Source organism: Lemur catta, chromosome 3 (genome assembly GCF_020740605.2).
Source record: "Lemur catta isolate mLemCat1 chromosome 3, mLemCat1.pri, whole genome shotgun sequence".
In the NCBI taxonomy this organism is placed as follows: Eukaryota; Metazoa; Chordata; class Mammalia; order Primates; family Lemuridae; genus Lemur; species Lemur catta.
Window position 1 is genome coordinate 106,038,279 of NC_059130.1, and position 16,831 is coordinate 106,055,109.

At 40.2% G+C, this 16,831-nt stretch overlaps 1 protein-coding gene across 1 annotated transcript in view; it reads right to left on the reverse strand.

Moving 5' to 3' along the window:
* The window catches only part of EPB41 (erythrocyte membrane protein band 4.1), a 115,019-nt gene that overhangs the window by 6,063 nt on the left and 92,125 nt on the right, over window positions 1-16,831 (reverse strand). Inside the window, exons 14-17 of the mRNA XM_045545739.1 lie at window positions 11,306-11,746; window positions 9,961-10,089; window positions 2,606-2,707; window positions 821-901 (exon numbers count right to left, since the gene is read on the reverse strand). Coding sequence (XP_045401695.1) covers window positions 821-901; window positions 2,606-2,707; window positions 9,961-10,089; window positions 11,306-11,746 — 753 coding nt within the window. The remainder of the gene's footprint in view (window positions 1-820; window positions 902-2,605; window positions 2,708-9,960; window positions 10,090-11,305; window positions 11,747-16,831) is intronic.

Below are 16,831 nucleotides of genomic sequence, written 5' to 3' on the forward strand. Positions count from 1 at the left end.
ACTTGCATGCAGTCTCTTCCACCCCCTCTTCTCTGCAGCTTTACTGTTCTAACCTCACCCAGCAGAGAATTGGGAACATTAATCCTGACCTTATTATTTGCTAATTGCTTGTAGCACACAATTAGCACCTAATTAGCATAAAAACATAGAATTTTAACACTCAGAAGGGCCCAGAAATTATCTAGATCAACCCACTCTCTTTTAGGAGAGGAAAAAAATCAGAAGTAAAGTGATTTGCCCAAGGTCACACAGCAAGTTAGTGACAGATCTAGGACAGAAAGCAAGTTTCAAGTCTCCTGAACTTGTCCATCACACTATGCTGCCCCTTGTTGTCTCCCCAGCTATTAAGGCCCGCTGAGGTGGGGATCACACCTTCCCTTCGTTTTGATATCATCTAGCACACATTTAGCCACACTATCCTTCCCCAGTAAGAACAGCTCCATTTACTGTTATAAATGGCCCACCATGTGCCCTGTATCTCACTCAATCCTCACAACAACTTCGAAAGGAAGGCACTGTCATCCCCTTGTTATGGGTGAGGAAATGGTGGCCCAAAGAGTTAAGAGCTAGATTCAAGTCCAATTCCCATGTTCTTTCCATTACACTTCCTGGCTTCCTCAGTCTGTGCCCACAACCCACAGGCCCCAGTATTTTCATTCCCTTTGTCCTTCTCTCAAGTAAGAGCTGGAGTGGCTGAAGAGGCATTTTGGAGATGAAGACGGCAGAGGTATCCTTTGCAATCTCCTGTATCCGTCAGTCTTCCTGCCCATGGACCGCCCCCCACCCTCCCGCATGCCCACAATCTCCTCAGCATTCCCACCTGGTCATGGTCAATATCGGCATCTCCTGTGATCACAATTCTCTTCTCAATCCGAGTCTCTGAAATCCCACCTTTTACAGTCTGGACCAAAGAGTGGAGGTCATATGAGATCAGCAATATAACAAAAAAGAAACAGCAAAGATTATTCTGAAAGCTCTACTCCAAATTTTAACTTGCTGCTGGGTAGTGAATAGGACAGCTTTCTTACACACGTGTCCAAAATCTTGCCTAGACACAAAACTCCCTTGGATTGCTAAAATCTTTTTTTTTTTTTTTTTTTTTTTGAGACAGAGTCTCGCTTTGTTGCCCGGGCTAAAATGAGCACCGTGGCGTCAGCCTAGCTCACAGCAACCTCAAACTCCTGGGCTTAAGCGATCCTACTGCCTCAGCCTCTCGAGTAGCTGGGACTACAGGCATGCGCTACCATGCCTGGCTAATTTTTTCTATATATATTTTAGTTGGCCAGATAATTTCTTTCTATTTTTAGTACAGACGGGGTCTCGCTCTTGCTCAGGCTGGTCTCAAACTCCTGACCTCAAGCGATCCACCCACCTCCGTCTCCCAGAGTGCTAGGATTACAGGCGTGAGCCACCGTGCCCGGCCGGATTGTTAAAGTCTTTATGAAGTTAAACAGAAAGTCACAGTTCTCTATTTATTTATTTTCTCTTTTTCCTTCCTCTCAAACACCAAAGAAATTCAGCAAGTAAACAAAATAGGTGTTTCCCTGCTTGTCTCCTGTTTGTTTTTATTTGATCATTTCTCAGGAGGACAAAAGATCAGAAGACTATGAATAAATATGTCACATAGCCTGAAATTGGGCTCTTGTATTTTAAAGCATTTTTCATATTATTGATGGTAAAAGATTCTCAAATAATCTGAGGGTGGGTAGATTTCCTTTCCTGACAGATGAGGAAAACCAAGGTCTAGACACATTAGGTAGCTGGCTTTCAGTCGTCTGTGTGTTGACGACTGAGGCTGGTCAAGAACCTAGATTTCTTACCTATAAAAAAAAATGCATTTTCCTCTCATGCTACAGCAAACATGGATTGCCTCTGATTTTCTGAGGGTAGTTCCAATATTAGATATTTAATCGCTCTTGTTTCCCATAAATCATATTCTAATAATTCTAATATTTCAGCATCCAAACTATAGTTCCCATGGCCTTGACCCTGGACATGACATAAAAGCTGGTCAAGAACCTAGATTTCTTACCTATAAAAAAAAATGCATTTTCCTCTCATGCTACAGCAAACATGGATTGCCTCTGATTTTCTGAGGGTAGTTCCAATATTAGATATTTAATCGCTCTTGTTTCCCATAAATCATATTCTAATAATTCTAATATTTCAGCATCCAAACTATAGTTCCCATGGCCTTGACCCTGGACATGACATAAAAATTCTCTGTCAGACTCAGAGTTCTGATTTTTGGCTTGGAAGATATAGTCGTGTAATAACAACAATACCTGCCCTTAAGCTGACTTTTTAAATTTACTGTCACAGCCAGATAGGGGACTCACTGGCCAGAGAGACAGGCAGATGTGTAAAGAAGAACAACACATGACTTCATGAGACTATGAGGTAGGCAGGGATAGTCTCAGGCTCTCCCTAGGTTTATTGCTGGGGGAAGCAGCAGGGATTTTCCATCTGGGACTCAGATTAATTTGGTTCAGTAGAGACGCAGCTGAAAACCTTTATTTATGGACTGGGGTCCCTCTTGCAGAGAGGTGGCAGCAAGCACAACATGCCACTGGATTCCACAAGGAGGTTCTGGCTGGGCTGTTACCTTGGTAATCTGAGTTGTGGTGGTGCTACTTGTGGTCTCAGATGTGATGGTCTGAGCTGTCAGCAAAACTCCTGGGTCTAAGTCCCCATTGCTGTCGTCAGTCTGCGGAAGAAAGCACAGCTTATCATCCTGCCCTTCAGGAAGCCTTGTGGGCAAATGTTGCAGGCTGCAGGTTGCTCTTCAGCTGTTTGCTCTGATGTAAAAATCTCATTCCCTTATGGTGACCTCTTAATAAATAAAATAAATCTCCTGGAAACATAGCTCCTTCTAAACAAGTTGGATGGGTAGTTTCCTTAGTATTAGGTCAGTGACAAGAGATAGATCAGAAAGAGGCAGGAGTATAGCCACAGGTTCAACAAGAATGACAATAGCTACACACAAGTGCAGCATTTTATAGTTCACGAATGCCTTTCAAAACATCACTGATGCTCATACCAGCCCTATGAAAGGGCAGAGATTTATTAGCACCCCTGTTAAGAAAACACGGGCTCAGAAAGGTGACTGATTAGCCCAAGGACTCAAAACTAGTAAATGGCAGTTGCACTCTCTATGATCTGTTGTTTACACACCATCCATAGCAGGAAAGGTGTAAACTCTTGGTTGCTAAGACATGGGTAGGTTCTGAATCCTAGGGTAGAATTTTCTAGAAAGAACTGGATAAGGTCCTTACTGGAGTTTAAGGGGCTAAGGAATCTCAGGCTATCTTCTTTAAAGGTTGATATAAGACACTGGAACAAATGAGGTAGAAATATGTTCTTTTAAGGTAAAGTGGCAGGAAATATGCAAAATGCCTTAATGATATTTTTGACAACAAAACTATTATTGAAAGGGATCCTTCATATTAGGAGGGGTTTTAAAGTATTTAAAATGCCAGACCACCCAACTAATCTATACAGAGAACAAGGGCTGGGGCTACTTGTTTCTCCAGAGCTCACTATATCATCACCAAAACAACATATTATGACCAGGCTGAGAAACAACATTAGCAAAGAGGAAGAGAGATGGTTGGCAGGGGCCAAACTCAGCCTGGCGAACAGTTGTCAGCAACCATTTGGGCTGTTAGTATACTTAGAACTGCTGACAGCCCCACCGCCAAGACGGAAACAAACTGGAGGATGGAGCCTGCCTATTGCAACATGCTTTTCAGGTAACAGTGGCCTGTTGTACAGTATCTGGTACTGGTATGTACACTGTCTCAGAGGGGCATTTAGAGAATTGTAATATTTTCATAAAAAACTTCAGCAAAAAATGTGTTAGGTTACTAATATCTTTCTCTGCCTCTTTATGTAAAGTCATTTGTATTATAAACACAGGCCTCTGATATTTTTATGAACGGAAACACATTTCACTGAGCCAAAACTGTGAGATATTAGGGGGCAGGGCAGAAGGAGGAGAAGAGTATTAGGAAGGAACAGAGTCCTTGGCTGGGTTCCCCATCAGGTAGGAATCTGGACAAAACCAGAGAGGGAACATGATTGTGCTACTTAAGTCTTGTACACATGCTGCCATCATACCAGGTATATTATTAGCTAGTTCACTAAAATTTTCTTCAGCCAATACCACTCATCTACCTTAGATTTGGACTCAACTAATATTTATTGCACTTCTACTATATGCCAAGCACAAAATTCAACTGTTACCTCAATTATGCCTCTCAATATCTGAGGTAGGTACTTATTATACTCACCGTAAAGTTAAGAAAACAGAGATCTAGAGAGGTTAAATAATTTGTTCAAAGCTCTGTAGCTAATAGGTGTTTGAACTAGGACTTAGGGCAAGAAACTTCTTGTTTGAAGACTGGGGTTTAGATCCCAGCTCAGTAACCTGTGGGAACTTGGGCAAGTCATTCTGACTTCTCTGAGCTTTAGTTTTCGCATTTATAAAAGGCAGAACTGTAATATGTGCTCTGCCTATACTGTAGCACTATCTTGAAGATACAAAGAAACTACAGAAATAGAAGTACTTTATAAATTGTTATCAGAATATAAGTTTGCATGCCAGGAGGGCTAAACCATTCTGAAGAGCTCCTCCTCTATAAACCTGTGTCTATCTTTCTCCACCTCCCAAGCACTTCACTCGCTCTACTCTCCTTTCTGTCTCTGAAGAAAGTGAAAGATGGAGGAGACACTGCTATGGGTTTCCTACTTAGACTCTTCCCACATGGGGCTTCTTCCCCTTAATCCTCTAACCAATGTTTCCTCAAAATGGTACTGTGACTTTGAGGTTGCTTACAAAGTTAAACTCCATTTATCCTATAACCCAGCAATTGCACTCATAGGTATTTATCCAAAACAAATGAAATATTCACAAAAAGATTTGTACATGAATATTCATAGCAGCTTTATTAATATTTTCCCCAAACTGGAATTAATCCAATTGTCCATCAACAAATGAAAGGATAAACAAATTGTGGTATGTTCATACAATGGAATACTATTCTGTAATAAAAAGGAGTGAATTACTGATTTACATAATATGGGTGAATCTAAAAAACATGTTCAGAAAGAAGCCAGACACAAATACTACTGTATACTTCTATTTACATGAAGTCCAAAAACAGGCAAAACTAAGCTGTAGTGATAGAAATCAGAGCAGTGGCTGCCTAGTGGGGTAGAAACCAAATAGAAAAGGCTATCAAGGGGCCAGGTGTGGTGGCTCGCGCCTGTAATCCTAGCACTCTGGGAGGCCGAGGCAGGTGGATCGTTTGAGCTCAGGAGTTGGAGACCAGCCTGAGCAAAAGTGAGACCCCGTCTCTACTAAAAAAAAAATAGAAAGAAATTATATGGACAACTAAAAATATATATAGAAAAAATTAGCCGGGCATGGTGGCGCTTGCCTGTAGTCCCAGCTACTTGGGAGGCTGAGGCAGGAGGATTGCTTGAGCCCAGGAGTTTGAGGGTGCTGTAAGCTAGGCTGATGCCATGGCACTCTCGCCTGGGCAACAGAGTGAGACTCCGTCTCAAAAAAAATAAAATAAAATAAAAATAAAAAAAATTAAAAAAGTAAAAAAAAAATAAATAAAAGGTTATGAAGGAAGTTTCAGGAGTAATGGAAATGTTCTGTATCCTAATTGTGTTTTGGTTACATAGGTGTAGACATTTGTCAAAGCCAATCAAATTGAACACTTAAATCTGTGCATTTCCCTGTATGTAAACTTTACTTCAAACATACACACATATACACAAATAAAAAACCCCTACTCTATAGGTGGAGTGTAGTTCATGCCCTATAATCCCAGGGCTTTGGGAGGCTGAGGCAGAAGGATCACTTGAAGCCAGGAGTTTGAGACCAGCCTGGGCAACATAGGGAGATAAAATTTTTTTTAAAAATTATTTGAACGGGGTAACATGTGCCTGGAGTCCCAGGAAGTTGAGGTGGGAGAATTGCTTGAGCCCAGGAGTTCAAGGCTGCAGTAAGCTATGATCACGCCACTGAACTCCAGCCTGGATGGCAGAATGAGATCTTGTCTCTAAAATAAAAATAAAAATAAACTCTACTCTGGCTCCCCATCTTCTCTCACCATGTTTCCCAAAGTGCGGGGATTGTGAATGAATAAAAAACTGGTACTTGGGCTTATTTGTCAGGTAATACAATAAAAACAAAAGCACAAACAGTTCTAGTACATAAATAAATAACAACAATCACAAATAAATGTCTAGTGCTTATTATGTACCAGGCACTTTGGAAACATTTTATGTACATTAGTTCATTGATTCTTCACAAGAACCCTATGAGATAGAACTATGTAACCACGCTTTACAAATGAGGAAACTGAGGCACAGAACCATTTAATAACTTGAACGAACACTAGTAGGTTATGGAGCAAGTATGAACCCAGGAAATCTGACTCTGAAGTCAACACTCTTCCCCACCATCTAGCATCAATAATAAAAAGCAATTTGTATTTTGGCTATCTTAAGACTGGTTAAAATGAAATAAAGATAGATGTTTAACAATGTAATATAGTAATAGCTACCATGTGCCAGGCAAACACTATCTTTATTTCAATAACTCTATAAAAATATTTTTCAGAAGAGAAAACTAATGTTCAAAGAGTTTAAGTGACTTGCCCAAGGTCACAAAACTAGCAAGGGTTGTAATTAAGATCCAAGTCTAACCCCAAAGCCTGTGTGCTTGCAAGTCTAACTCCAAAGCCTGTTAGCACATTATGCTGCCTTTTTGTTTCTCTTACATGTTAGGATATTTTTAAATCACTGCTTCGTTTTCCCTGTATTGTAGGGGTCACACACAAACCACACAGGCTTCTCTGGACAGTGTGTCTCTAACTTTTTTTTTTTTTTTCCTCATTTTTTCTTTTTTTATTTGAGACAGAGTCTCACTTGTTGTCCAGGCTAGAGTGCCGTGGCATCAGTCTAGCTCACAGCAACCTCAAAAAACTCCTGGGCTCAAGTGATCCTCTTGCCTCAGCCTCCTATGTTACTGGGACTACAGGCATGCACCACCACCCTGGCTAATTTTTTCTATTTTTAGTAGAGACAGGATCTTGTTCTTGCTCAGCCTGGTCTCAAACTCCTGAGCTCAAGGGATCCTCCTGCCTCGCCTCCTAGAGTGCTAGGATTACAGGTGTGAGTCACCGCACCCACCTGGCTCTAACTTTTAAAACAATTTATTCTGAACCTTTAAAAAAATTTTTTTTGTCCTAGCCCTCTGGGAGGCCAAGGCGGGTGGATTGCTCGAGGTCAGGAGTTCGAGCCCAGCCTGAGCGAGACCCTGTCTCTACTAAAAATAGAAATAAATTATCTGGACAACTAAAAATATATATAGAAAAAATTAGCCGGGCATGGTGGCGCATTCCTGTAGTCCCAGCTACTGGGGAGGCTGAGGCAGTAGGATCGCTTAAGCCCAGGAGTTTGAGGTTGCTGTGAGCTAGGCAGACGCCACGGCACTCACTCTAGCCCGGGCAACAAAGTGAGACTCTGTCTCAAAAAAAAGAAGAAAAAAATTTTTTTTGAAAAGTTTCTGTTCATGTCTTTTGTCCACTTTTTGATAGGGTTGTTTGGTTTTTTTCTTGCTGATTTTCCTGAGTTCTATATAGCTTCTAGTTATCAGCCCTTTATCAGATGTGTAGCATTGGTGTTAACTGATCAACACTCATGTGCACGTATAGTAGTAACATTCACTGGGTGTCAGGCAGGTTGGGGGGGAGGAGGGGATGGGTATATTCACACCTAATGGGTGCAGTGCACACTATCTGGGGGATGGACATGCTTGAACCTTGAAGCTCTGACTTGGGTGGGGCAAAGGCAATATATGTAACCTAAACATTTGTACCCCTGTAATATGCTGAAATAAAAATAAATTTTAAAAAAGTTTTTTGATATGTCTATGCTGCAAAATTCAAAAACTTCAAAATGTTGTACAGTGAAAAGTCATTCTTCCTCCCATTCCCGACCAAAGTGCCACAGTCCCAGTTCCCTTCTTTAGAGGCCCCTGCATTTGTTGTTGTTGTTGTTTGGAGTACCCATTCAGAGATAGTGTATTGATATACAAGCCTATGCACACACAGCTTTTACACACACAGCTGTTTATATATCCCTTTTCCCTTCCATAAACAGTAGCAGCATATTATTCACCTAATAGTGCACCATAATCGTCCACTTACCAATTTATCACATACATTGTTCTCATCAGAAGCTTTTTTTAATGGTCACACAGAATTACCTTAATTGGATATACCCTAATTTATTTAACCAGCTCCCTACTGATGGACATTTAGGTTGTTTCCATGGTAATGACAACTTAAAGGGATTCCTGCTCATATGTAAGTAATTCTTTCCTACATCGTCTGCTAATAGTGTGCACAATCTTAAGAGTAATTTCCTATTCCTTTGTTTTCCAGTCCCCTTCACTGCAAAGTCGTACTCACTCATTTCCCTCTCTTGACTGACATACGTCTTTCTTTTCATTTCCTCAGGCTACACTTCAGTTCTGTATAAGAATCTCCCCAGACCTGCCCCAGTCATATTTCTGTCTCTAGGCCTCCCCCTACTTTAATATATTCAACACACAGCTTTAGGAATCATCTTCCAAAATCATTGCTTTATTTCATTTAAAAAATTTATTTATTTATTTTTAGAGATAGATTCTCACTATGTTGCCCAGACTGGAGTGCTGTGGCCATTCACAGGTGCAATCACAGCTCACTGCAGCCTTGAACTCCTGGGCTCAAGCCAAGTGATCCTCCCGCCTCAGGCTCCTGAGTAGCTGGGACTACAAGGTGCATGCTACCATACCAGACTAACTTTTAAAAAATTTTTTGTAGAGATGGGGGTCTCGCTATGTTACCTAGGCTAGCCTTGAGCTCCTGGCTTTAAACGATCTTCCCACGCTGGCCTCCCAAAGTGCTAGGATTACAGGTACGAGCCACTGCATCCAGCCACAAAGCACATGCTTTTTAACTGCCAACCTACACTGTCTCCTTAATGGAGATAACATCATCTAGCTCCTGGTGATGTGAAGATTAACTAAGTGAAAGGAGTTATGTGAAAGCACCCAGCTCAAGCTTCACATGGCTGCCTCCTTCCCATCATTCAGGGCTCAGCCAAAATGTTACCTCCTCACAGAGGAATTCCCTGACTATCCTAGCCCCAACGTAGCAACCTTTCATTAATCCCATATTGTCTAACTATTTACCCCATTTCAGTTTCTTTAGCATTAGCACTGTCTGAAACATTTATAAATTTATTTATGCGTTTTATTGCCTGTCTCTCCTTACTAGAATGTAAGTTCCAGAGAGTAGGGTCTGTATCTACCTTGTACACTGCTTTGGCTTAATATATAAATGCTCAATAAATATTTGTTGCAGGAATGAATTAACAGCTAATTTTATAGAGGGAATATATTTTTCTTACCTTTGGCTTCTGTGAATTAAAAAAAGAAAAATAATTCAACATAAATCAACTCTAGCCCATTCAGATTACCAAAAATGAAAGAGAAATTTTACTAACAATAGGATGTAAAAAAAAAATTTAAATACTTAAATCCCCATAACAACACCATGAGGTAGACACTAGCATAGGCAGGAGAGATCAAGGCTCTGAGTTAGTAAATGGAAGAACCAGGACCTGAACTCAGGTTTTTTTTTACCCAAAACCCATGTTTTTAACCATTACATTAGACTGCTTTCCCCAAGTGAACTGAGTGGATATAAACAATCAGATCCAAGACAATTCTGCTTTTAATAGTTTGGGACATCCTTAGATCAGTAATCTCTTCTAAAAAGAACTGCCCTCCAAAACCTGGCATTATTTGCAGCAAATGACTAGAAACCCTCTGAAGAAAGGTTAGTGTGCTTACTTTAGTCTTTGGCTCTGAAGAATCAAACCATGTCCTACCTGGGCAGCCTCGTAAGTGATGGTCTTGGTCTCAGTGTGGACGATGGGAACATCCTTAGTTGGGATTTCACTTTTCCCAGCATTGGCAGTATCTGAGATGGTGACAGTTTGAGTCTTCACCAGGGGAGGCTGTGAAGCAGTAAAGAAACAGTTACCAGAGACCTTCTGAAGGCTGTGGAGAAGTAATCTTCCGACATTGATCTGATCAAAGTGTAGCTTTAATCAAGCAAAGGGCTAGCTCAATCTCCAAAGGTGTCCAAGACTTGGACACTATTCCAAAGTAGCCATGACAAGGTGTCAAATCATGAGGGATATTAAAAAGCAGCATTAATATAATCACTTTCATAAGCTTAATGGAAAGCTATAAGATCAGAGAGTTACGATTGGTGACATAAAACATTTCAGACTGACCTTCAGAATTTGAATATAAAACTATTTGCCAAATAGCAATCACTTTTATTTGTCCTTGGGACTGTACCATTATAATTAAGAAAATCAGCCACATTTCCTCCACTAAGTACAAATGGTACATGAAACAGCAATGGCACTGGAATGCATTACCCTGGAATTCATTAACTTCTTTCAAATCAATGTCAGACATTCACTTTGGAGTTACTGAGAAGAAACAATATTTGGAAAATTGGAAAGAAAAAAAAATCAGTTCTACCACCACCTGGTGATTAATCTCAGAATATCAGAAGAATGAGCATTAGTGGAATATCAAAGGCCTTTTTGTCCATCTGCTCACCTTCCCCAAGACTATAAATCACCTAAAACTACATTTGATTGTGATAAGGTTAAGTAGCCATTCACCTTAGCATAGGAAATTAGTGTCTATGATCCTGGAAGCCCCTGTGAGTGGAGTCAGTGGGAGTGGTGGGCTGCACGATGTGGCTGCAGTATATAAATTATTATTGGGGGCCTCAGATCTCATTTTAAAATCAGTTGCCCCTTTAATTAAGTGTATTTGAATTTTTTGAGCATGATCTCAGAACACTAGAGGCTCCTCACCATAGAAGTCTCCGAAATTCACCTCTTTCCATAGCCCACACTTGAGCAAGGAAGAGATGAACATACTTATGCCAGCTTCCTAAAGACAAATAGCTGGAGTTCACTCCTAGGAGTCTTGTTAAGTCATCAGGGGAGAAAGAATTTCCAGCCATGGAATTAATTCCTCTGAATGAACTTGTTTGTAGCAATCAAAGGCTTTAATTTTACTCTGTGATTTTGAAAAAAGCAGGGAGGCCACTACCCTCACCACACCACTACCACCTCCTCCACGGGACAGATTCTGGCCATCTGCCAAAGAGAGTCATTAGACCTGCATCATCAAATCAGTTACTACCTGGAAACTTCGAATGAGGGTGGGGAACTGGTTACCCACACGAGAATCAAGAAATGATCCATTTTGTTTTCCAAGTAGCTCTCCTGGTTCTTCACTATTCTCTGACTTTTTTTCACCAAGTTGCAGCTGACAGGAAGCTGGTGTTACTGAGAACTTTAAGGCACTGGCCTGTTCCTCCATTCCTATACATTCCCCATTTGGGCCTCTTGGCATCTCCTTAATATCAAGAGAGCCAGCTGCCCCCTGTTCCTTCTCTTCTGTCTCCTTGCTGCTTATGGAGATGGAGCCAAAGGCAAAGCTTTGTGGTGACTCCGACGGGGTGGGCATCTGGCTCTTACTAGGAACTACCGATTGCTTGGGGCCCTCCCATTCAGAGTCTGGATTAGTAGATGGCCCCTTTGTCACGACAGCCACCTCCTCTGTGCGAATGCCATTTATACTCTACAAATGAATGAACACATACAAAAGCAAGAAGATTAGGAATAAGTGGGGAAATATCGTGAACTCTGAGAATCAGTATGATCTTTAAGAAACTTCAAACATATTAATACTAATATAAACCAAGAATCTTAGCTGCTAAAGTGGTTAAAAGGAAGAACTGCTCTTCACTACACATAGTACAAGTTTAAGCAATTCCAACCTCACTTTGGTCATATTTCTATAACATTGTTAATCTGAGAAATAATCTCAATGTACCTTACACAGTACTCAGCACTTTGTAATCCCATGGTCTTCCTTGTATATAATATTCTGTTCCTACTTAAAGGAGTTATTTTGCCATTTCTAAATACCTAATTTATTACTATGCATGGGATACAAGGCAATTTATGAGTCAATCAAACATATTCTTGAGCAGCCTGATAAGGTTGAAAAATGTTTACTGTCTCCAAGCCATCTGTATCCTCACACTAGGACCTCAGGGAGAAAGTAAAATCTACACTAGTTGCCAGGGAGATAGAAATTGAGTACATCCAGCATAAACTTAACTCCAATTATTGTCATGGCATCAAACATACCAAAAATAGTGAAATGTTTCTTTGTAAACAGAATAAAAATGATCCAGCAACTGAGATGTATTTCTTCATAGATGAATGACACACTACCTCCAGCCTCTGAAGAAATAAATCCTGGAAACATAGAGAGTTCCTTCCTGGGCTAAATGCCTCACACTACAGGAAAAATAGTTCTACAACAAGTACAGTTGGCACTCCATAGCTGTGGATTCTTCATTGTGAATTCAACCAACTATGGATCAAAAATATTCAGGCTGGGCACAGTGGCTCATACCTGTAATCCTAGCACTTTGGGGGCCTGAGGTTGCAGGATTACTTGAGGCCAGAAGTTTGAGACCAGCCTGGACAACATAGCAAGACCCTGTCTCTAAAAATAAAAAAATTGGCTGGGTATGGTGGCATGTGCCTGTAGTCCCAGCTATTTAGGAGGCTGAGGCAGGAGGATTTCTTGAGCTCTGGAGTTTGAGGCTACAGCAAGCTGTGATCTTGCCACTTCACTCCAGCCTAGGTGACAGAATGAGACCCCATCTCTAAATAAACAAACAAACATATAAATAAATCATCTGTACTGAATATATACAGACATTTTTCTAATCATTATTCCCTAAACAATACAGTATAACTATTTATATAGCATTTACATTGTATTAGGTATTATAAGTAATCTAGAGATGATTTAAAGTATATCAGAGGATATACATAGGTTACATGCAAATAAATACTATGCCATTTTATATCAGGGACTTGAGCACTCAGGGATCTTGGTATCCAGAAGAGGTCCTGGAATCAATCCTCCACAAATACCTAAGGATGACTGTACATCAAAGAGATTATGGATGAGAAGAGACCATTACAGTAGATGGACCTATTCCTAAAGTTAAAAGAAAGGTGCTCCAGATGGAAAAAAGGAAGAAGGAATTCACACTAGTAGGAAAGGAATATGAGTCATTTGAAAAATGAATAACCTAACAGAAGCCAATGTCATGGCAAGTAACACCTGCATGTGCTCACCAGAAAGCTGTAAATAAGCCATTTAGGCCGAAAATCCTGGTCAGATCATTTGGCCATATTATGAATACACACCACATAGAAAGTTAATAACAGAAAGGGACTCTTTTAAGATGGTAATCCTGGAGTAAATGACACAGCTTAGACCAGCGTACACATTTTAGTACTCAAGTCATGTTACATGTATAAGAAAATCATTGCTGCTCCTTAACTTGTAAACTGGCCTCCACTGTGATGAATATAAACCAGTGCTCTATTAATGAAAGGAAAGACACTGCATTCAGGAACTTCAGGCCAGCTTTGCTCCCAAGCCATCTTAAAACATGCAACTCAAGAGCATTTCAAACTGGCACCAGCTGAACTCAGATTAGGCAGATCCTTCGTTGGCTGATTATGAATATGACTTAGGACATGGAAGATGGAATTGAGAGACTGACAACAAAGCTGTCTCTATCTGCAAATATATCTGAGATACATAAAATATTCTTGTCAAGAATATATATGAATTTCCTCATATTTCAAATGAGAATACTTGGTTTGACTCATAGGGTTCTAAGTATCAAATACAATAACATACTGTTATGTGAAAAAACTTTGTAAACTATTCTTTTAAAATAAATTTTCACAATTGATTGATTGATTGATTGAGACAAGGCCTTACTCTGTTGCCCAGGTTAGAGTGCAGTGGCATCATCATAGCTCACTACAACTTCAAATTCCTGGCCTCAAGCAATCTTCCTGCCTCAGCCCCCCAAGTAGCTGGGACTACAGGTATGTGCCACCATACCCGGCTAATTTTTAAAAACATTTTTTGTAGAGACGGGGTCTAACTATGTTGCTCAAGCTGGTCTCAAAGTCCTGGCCTCCCAAAGCACTGGGATTACAAGTGTGAGCCTGGCCATACTTTGTAAATTCTAAATTCTACCATACCAATTTATTTAAATTCAACCAACCATATAATTAGCAGAACACATATAATATTCTAGAGCCTGGGGGACACCAGAATGAATTTGTTGCTATGTTATTAACATGCTATACTACTTTCCAGGGTACTTATCTTACCACTTGATTCGGACAAGCTGCTATAGAGTTGTCCAAAAATAGTTCAGCTGTTCATAAACAAATAGGCTTTCTCAAATTGCTATATGCTAACCCTAGCATTGTGAACAGCATATCCAAATCTATTCACATGGAGAGGAACTGCAAGCCTTCTCCAAATAATTTTGTTACAACTGAGAAGACTGATTAATAATCAGGAAAGTACCTAAGATAATCAAGTAAGGGCCAATTTTGTATCAGCCAGCTCAAGTGATAAGTGATCATCTATCATTAAGAAGCTATTTCCAGGCCGGGCGCGGTGGCTCACGCCTGTAATCCTAGCACTCTGGGAGGCCGAGGCGGGTGGATCGCTCAAGCTCAGGAGTTCAAGACCAGCCTGAGCAAGAGTGAGACCCTGTCTCTACTAAAAAATAGAAAGAAATGATTTGGACGGCTAAAAATCTATATAGAAAAAATTAGCCAGGCATGGTGGTGCATGCCTGTAGTCCCAGCTACTCGGGAGGCTGAGACAGTAGGATCGCTTCAGCCCAGGAGTTTGAGGTTGCTGTGAGCTAGGCTGATGCCATGGCACTCACTCTAGCCTGGGCAACAGTGCAAGACTCTGTCTCAAAAAAAAAAAAAAAAAAAAAAAAAAAAAAAGAAGCTATTTCCAAATTAAACATTGCCAACATCACCTGACCCAAAGTTGCCCACTGCTGAGTAAAACTGGATAGATCAATCTTGTTTTTCAAAGCATGTATAGAAGAGACCAAGGGTAAAAGCTGTGGCCACAGTAATTTCAACCCAACAAATATTTACTGAGCAGCTAGTATGTATTAGTTATTAGAAATAAAAGGAAAACTGTTAATAGTTGGGTTGGATTACCGTTTATAGCTCTCACATATGGTCAAATCAATCTCTCTAGTCCAGCTCTCTTCGACAACATAGACAACTATTTGCTGAACATCCTCCCGGGCATGTAGAATGGAACATGCCCCAAATTAAACTTATCTCTGCTGCTGCCTGGGCCTCCCACCCCAACTTCCTCTGTCATTTCCACCATATTGGTAGATGGCACCATCATCCATCCAGTCTTCCAGGCCATAATCCTAAGAGTCATCTTCAATGCCTTCCTTACACTCATCTGTCAACTCCCAGAGATTATATAATCAAGTCATTTTTATTCTACTTTAATATTTCCCATATCTTTCTGCTTGTCTCTATTCTCACATTTACTACCTTTTTTCAAACTCTCATAATGCCTCACTCAGATCACTATGAATGCCCTCAACAGTTTTTTTCTTTCCTTTCTTCCTTCCTCCTTTCTTATCTCAAGCCTTCCTTGACTGTATCCTTATTCTGCTACTAAAATATTTATTTCTAAAATGGAACACTGAAAATTCCATTTTCCATTCTAAAACCCTTCAGTGGTTCTTCATTGCTTTTCAGTTCAAGTCCAGAACCTTTAGTAAGACAGAAAATAGCTCAAAATCTGACACCTAACTCTCTCTCTAGCTTAATCTTGCTACACCTTTACCTTTTCACCATTAATTCAAAACTATTTGCAGTGCTGAGAAAAGAACATGCTTTCTTTTGCCTCTGTGCCTTTGAAAACACTGTTCCTTCTGCCTAGAAGTCCAAAATTGGCTCAAGTACCAGTTCTTCTAGAAGTTTTCCCTTGGCTGCCTAAAGTATGTTTAATACCACTCCTCTTTTGTTCTCATTGTACCCTGTCATTACTGATACATTTGTCTATCTTTTCCATTAGACTATGAGCTCCTTAGGGGATGAAGACTTACCATGTCTCATGGTATGTAATAGGTACTCAGCAAAAACTTCGAAGGTATATTAAATAAATCCAGGTGACCTGAGATCATCTGCTTTGTAGTTGCTTAGAAAGAACATAAACAGTGGCTCACTTGACCAGACAGACCACTGTCTAGTCTAGCATTCTCCTCCATCAGTAAAATAAGAAGAAAATTGTTAATAATATTTTTGCATGTTCACCATGTGCCAGGTACTGCACTCATCACTTTAGCACATTTTCTCACTTAATTCTTTAAACCTCACTATAAAGTAGCCATTATCTGTATTTTATAGATGAACAAATGGAGAGGTTAAGCAACTTAGAGCTAGTAATTGATGATGCTAGGGTTTAGACTCAGTTCTATCTCTGGTTCTAAAGCCCATCTTCTTCCCATGGCACCAGAAGGTATTTCAGGTAGGATCAAAGCACAGGTCCAATTATGCTTAAAAGAATACATACTAAACCTGACTCTAACTTTGAGAAGTACAATGATTGTCCAAAGTCCTCTTAACAGAGTCTGTTCTTAGTGGCTGACACTGTATTTTTAAATATAAGAAGACTGAAAAACCAGAAGAAAAGACTCTGGCCAGAAGAAGATATAAAGTCTCTGTGACACAAGACACCCAGAATTTGGCATATAATATCAGTGCAGAATTTTAA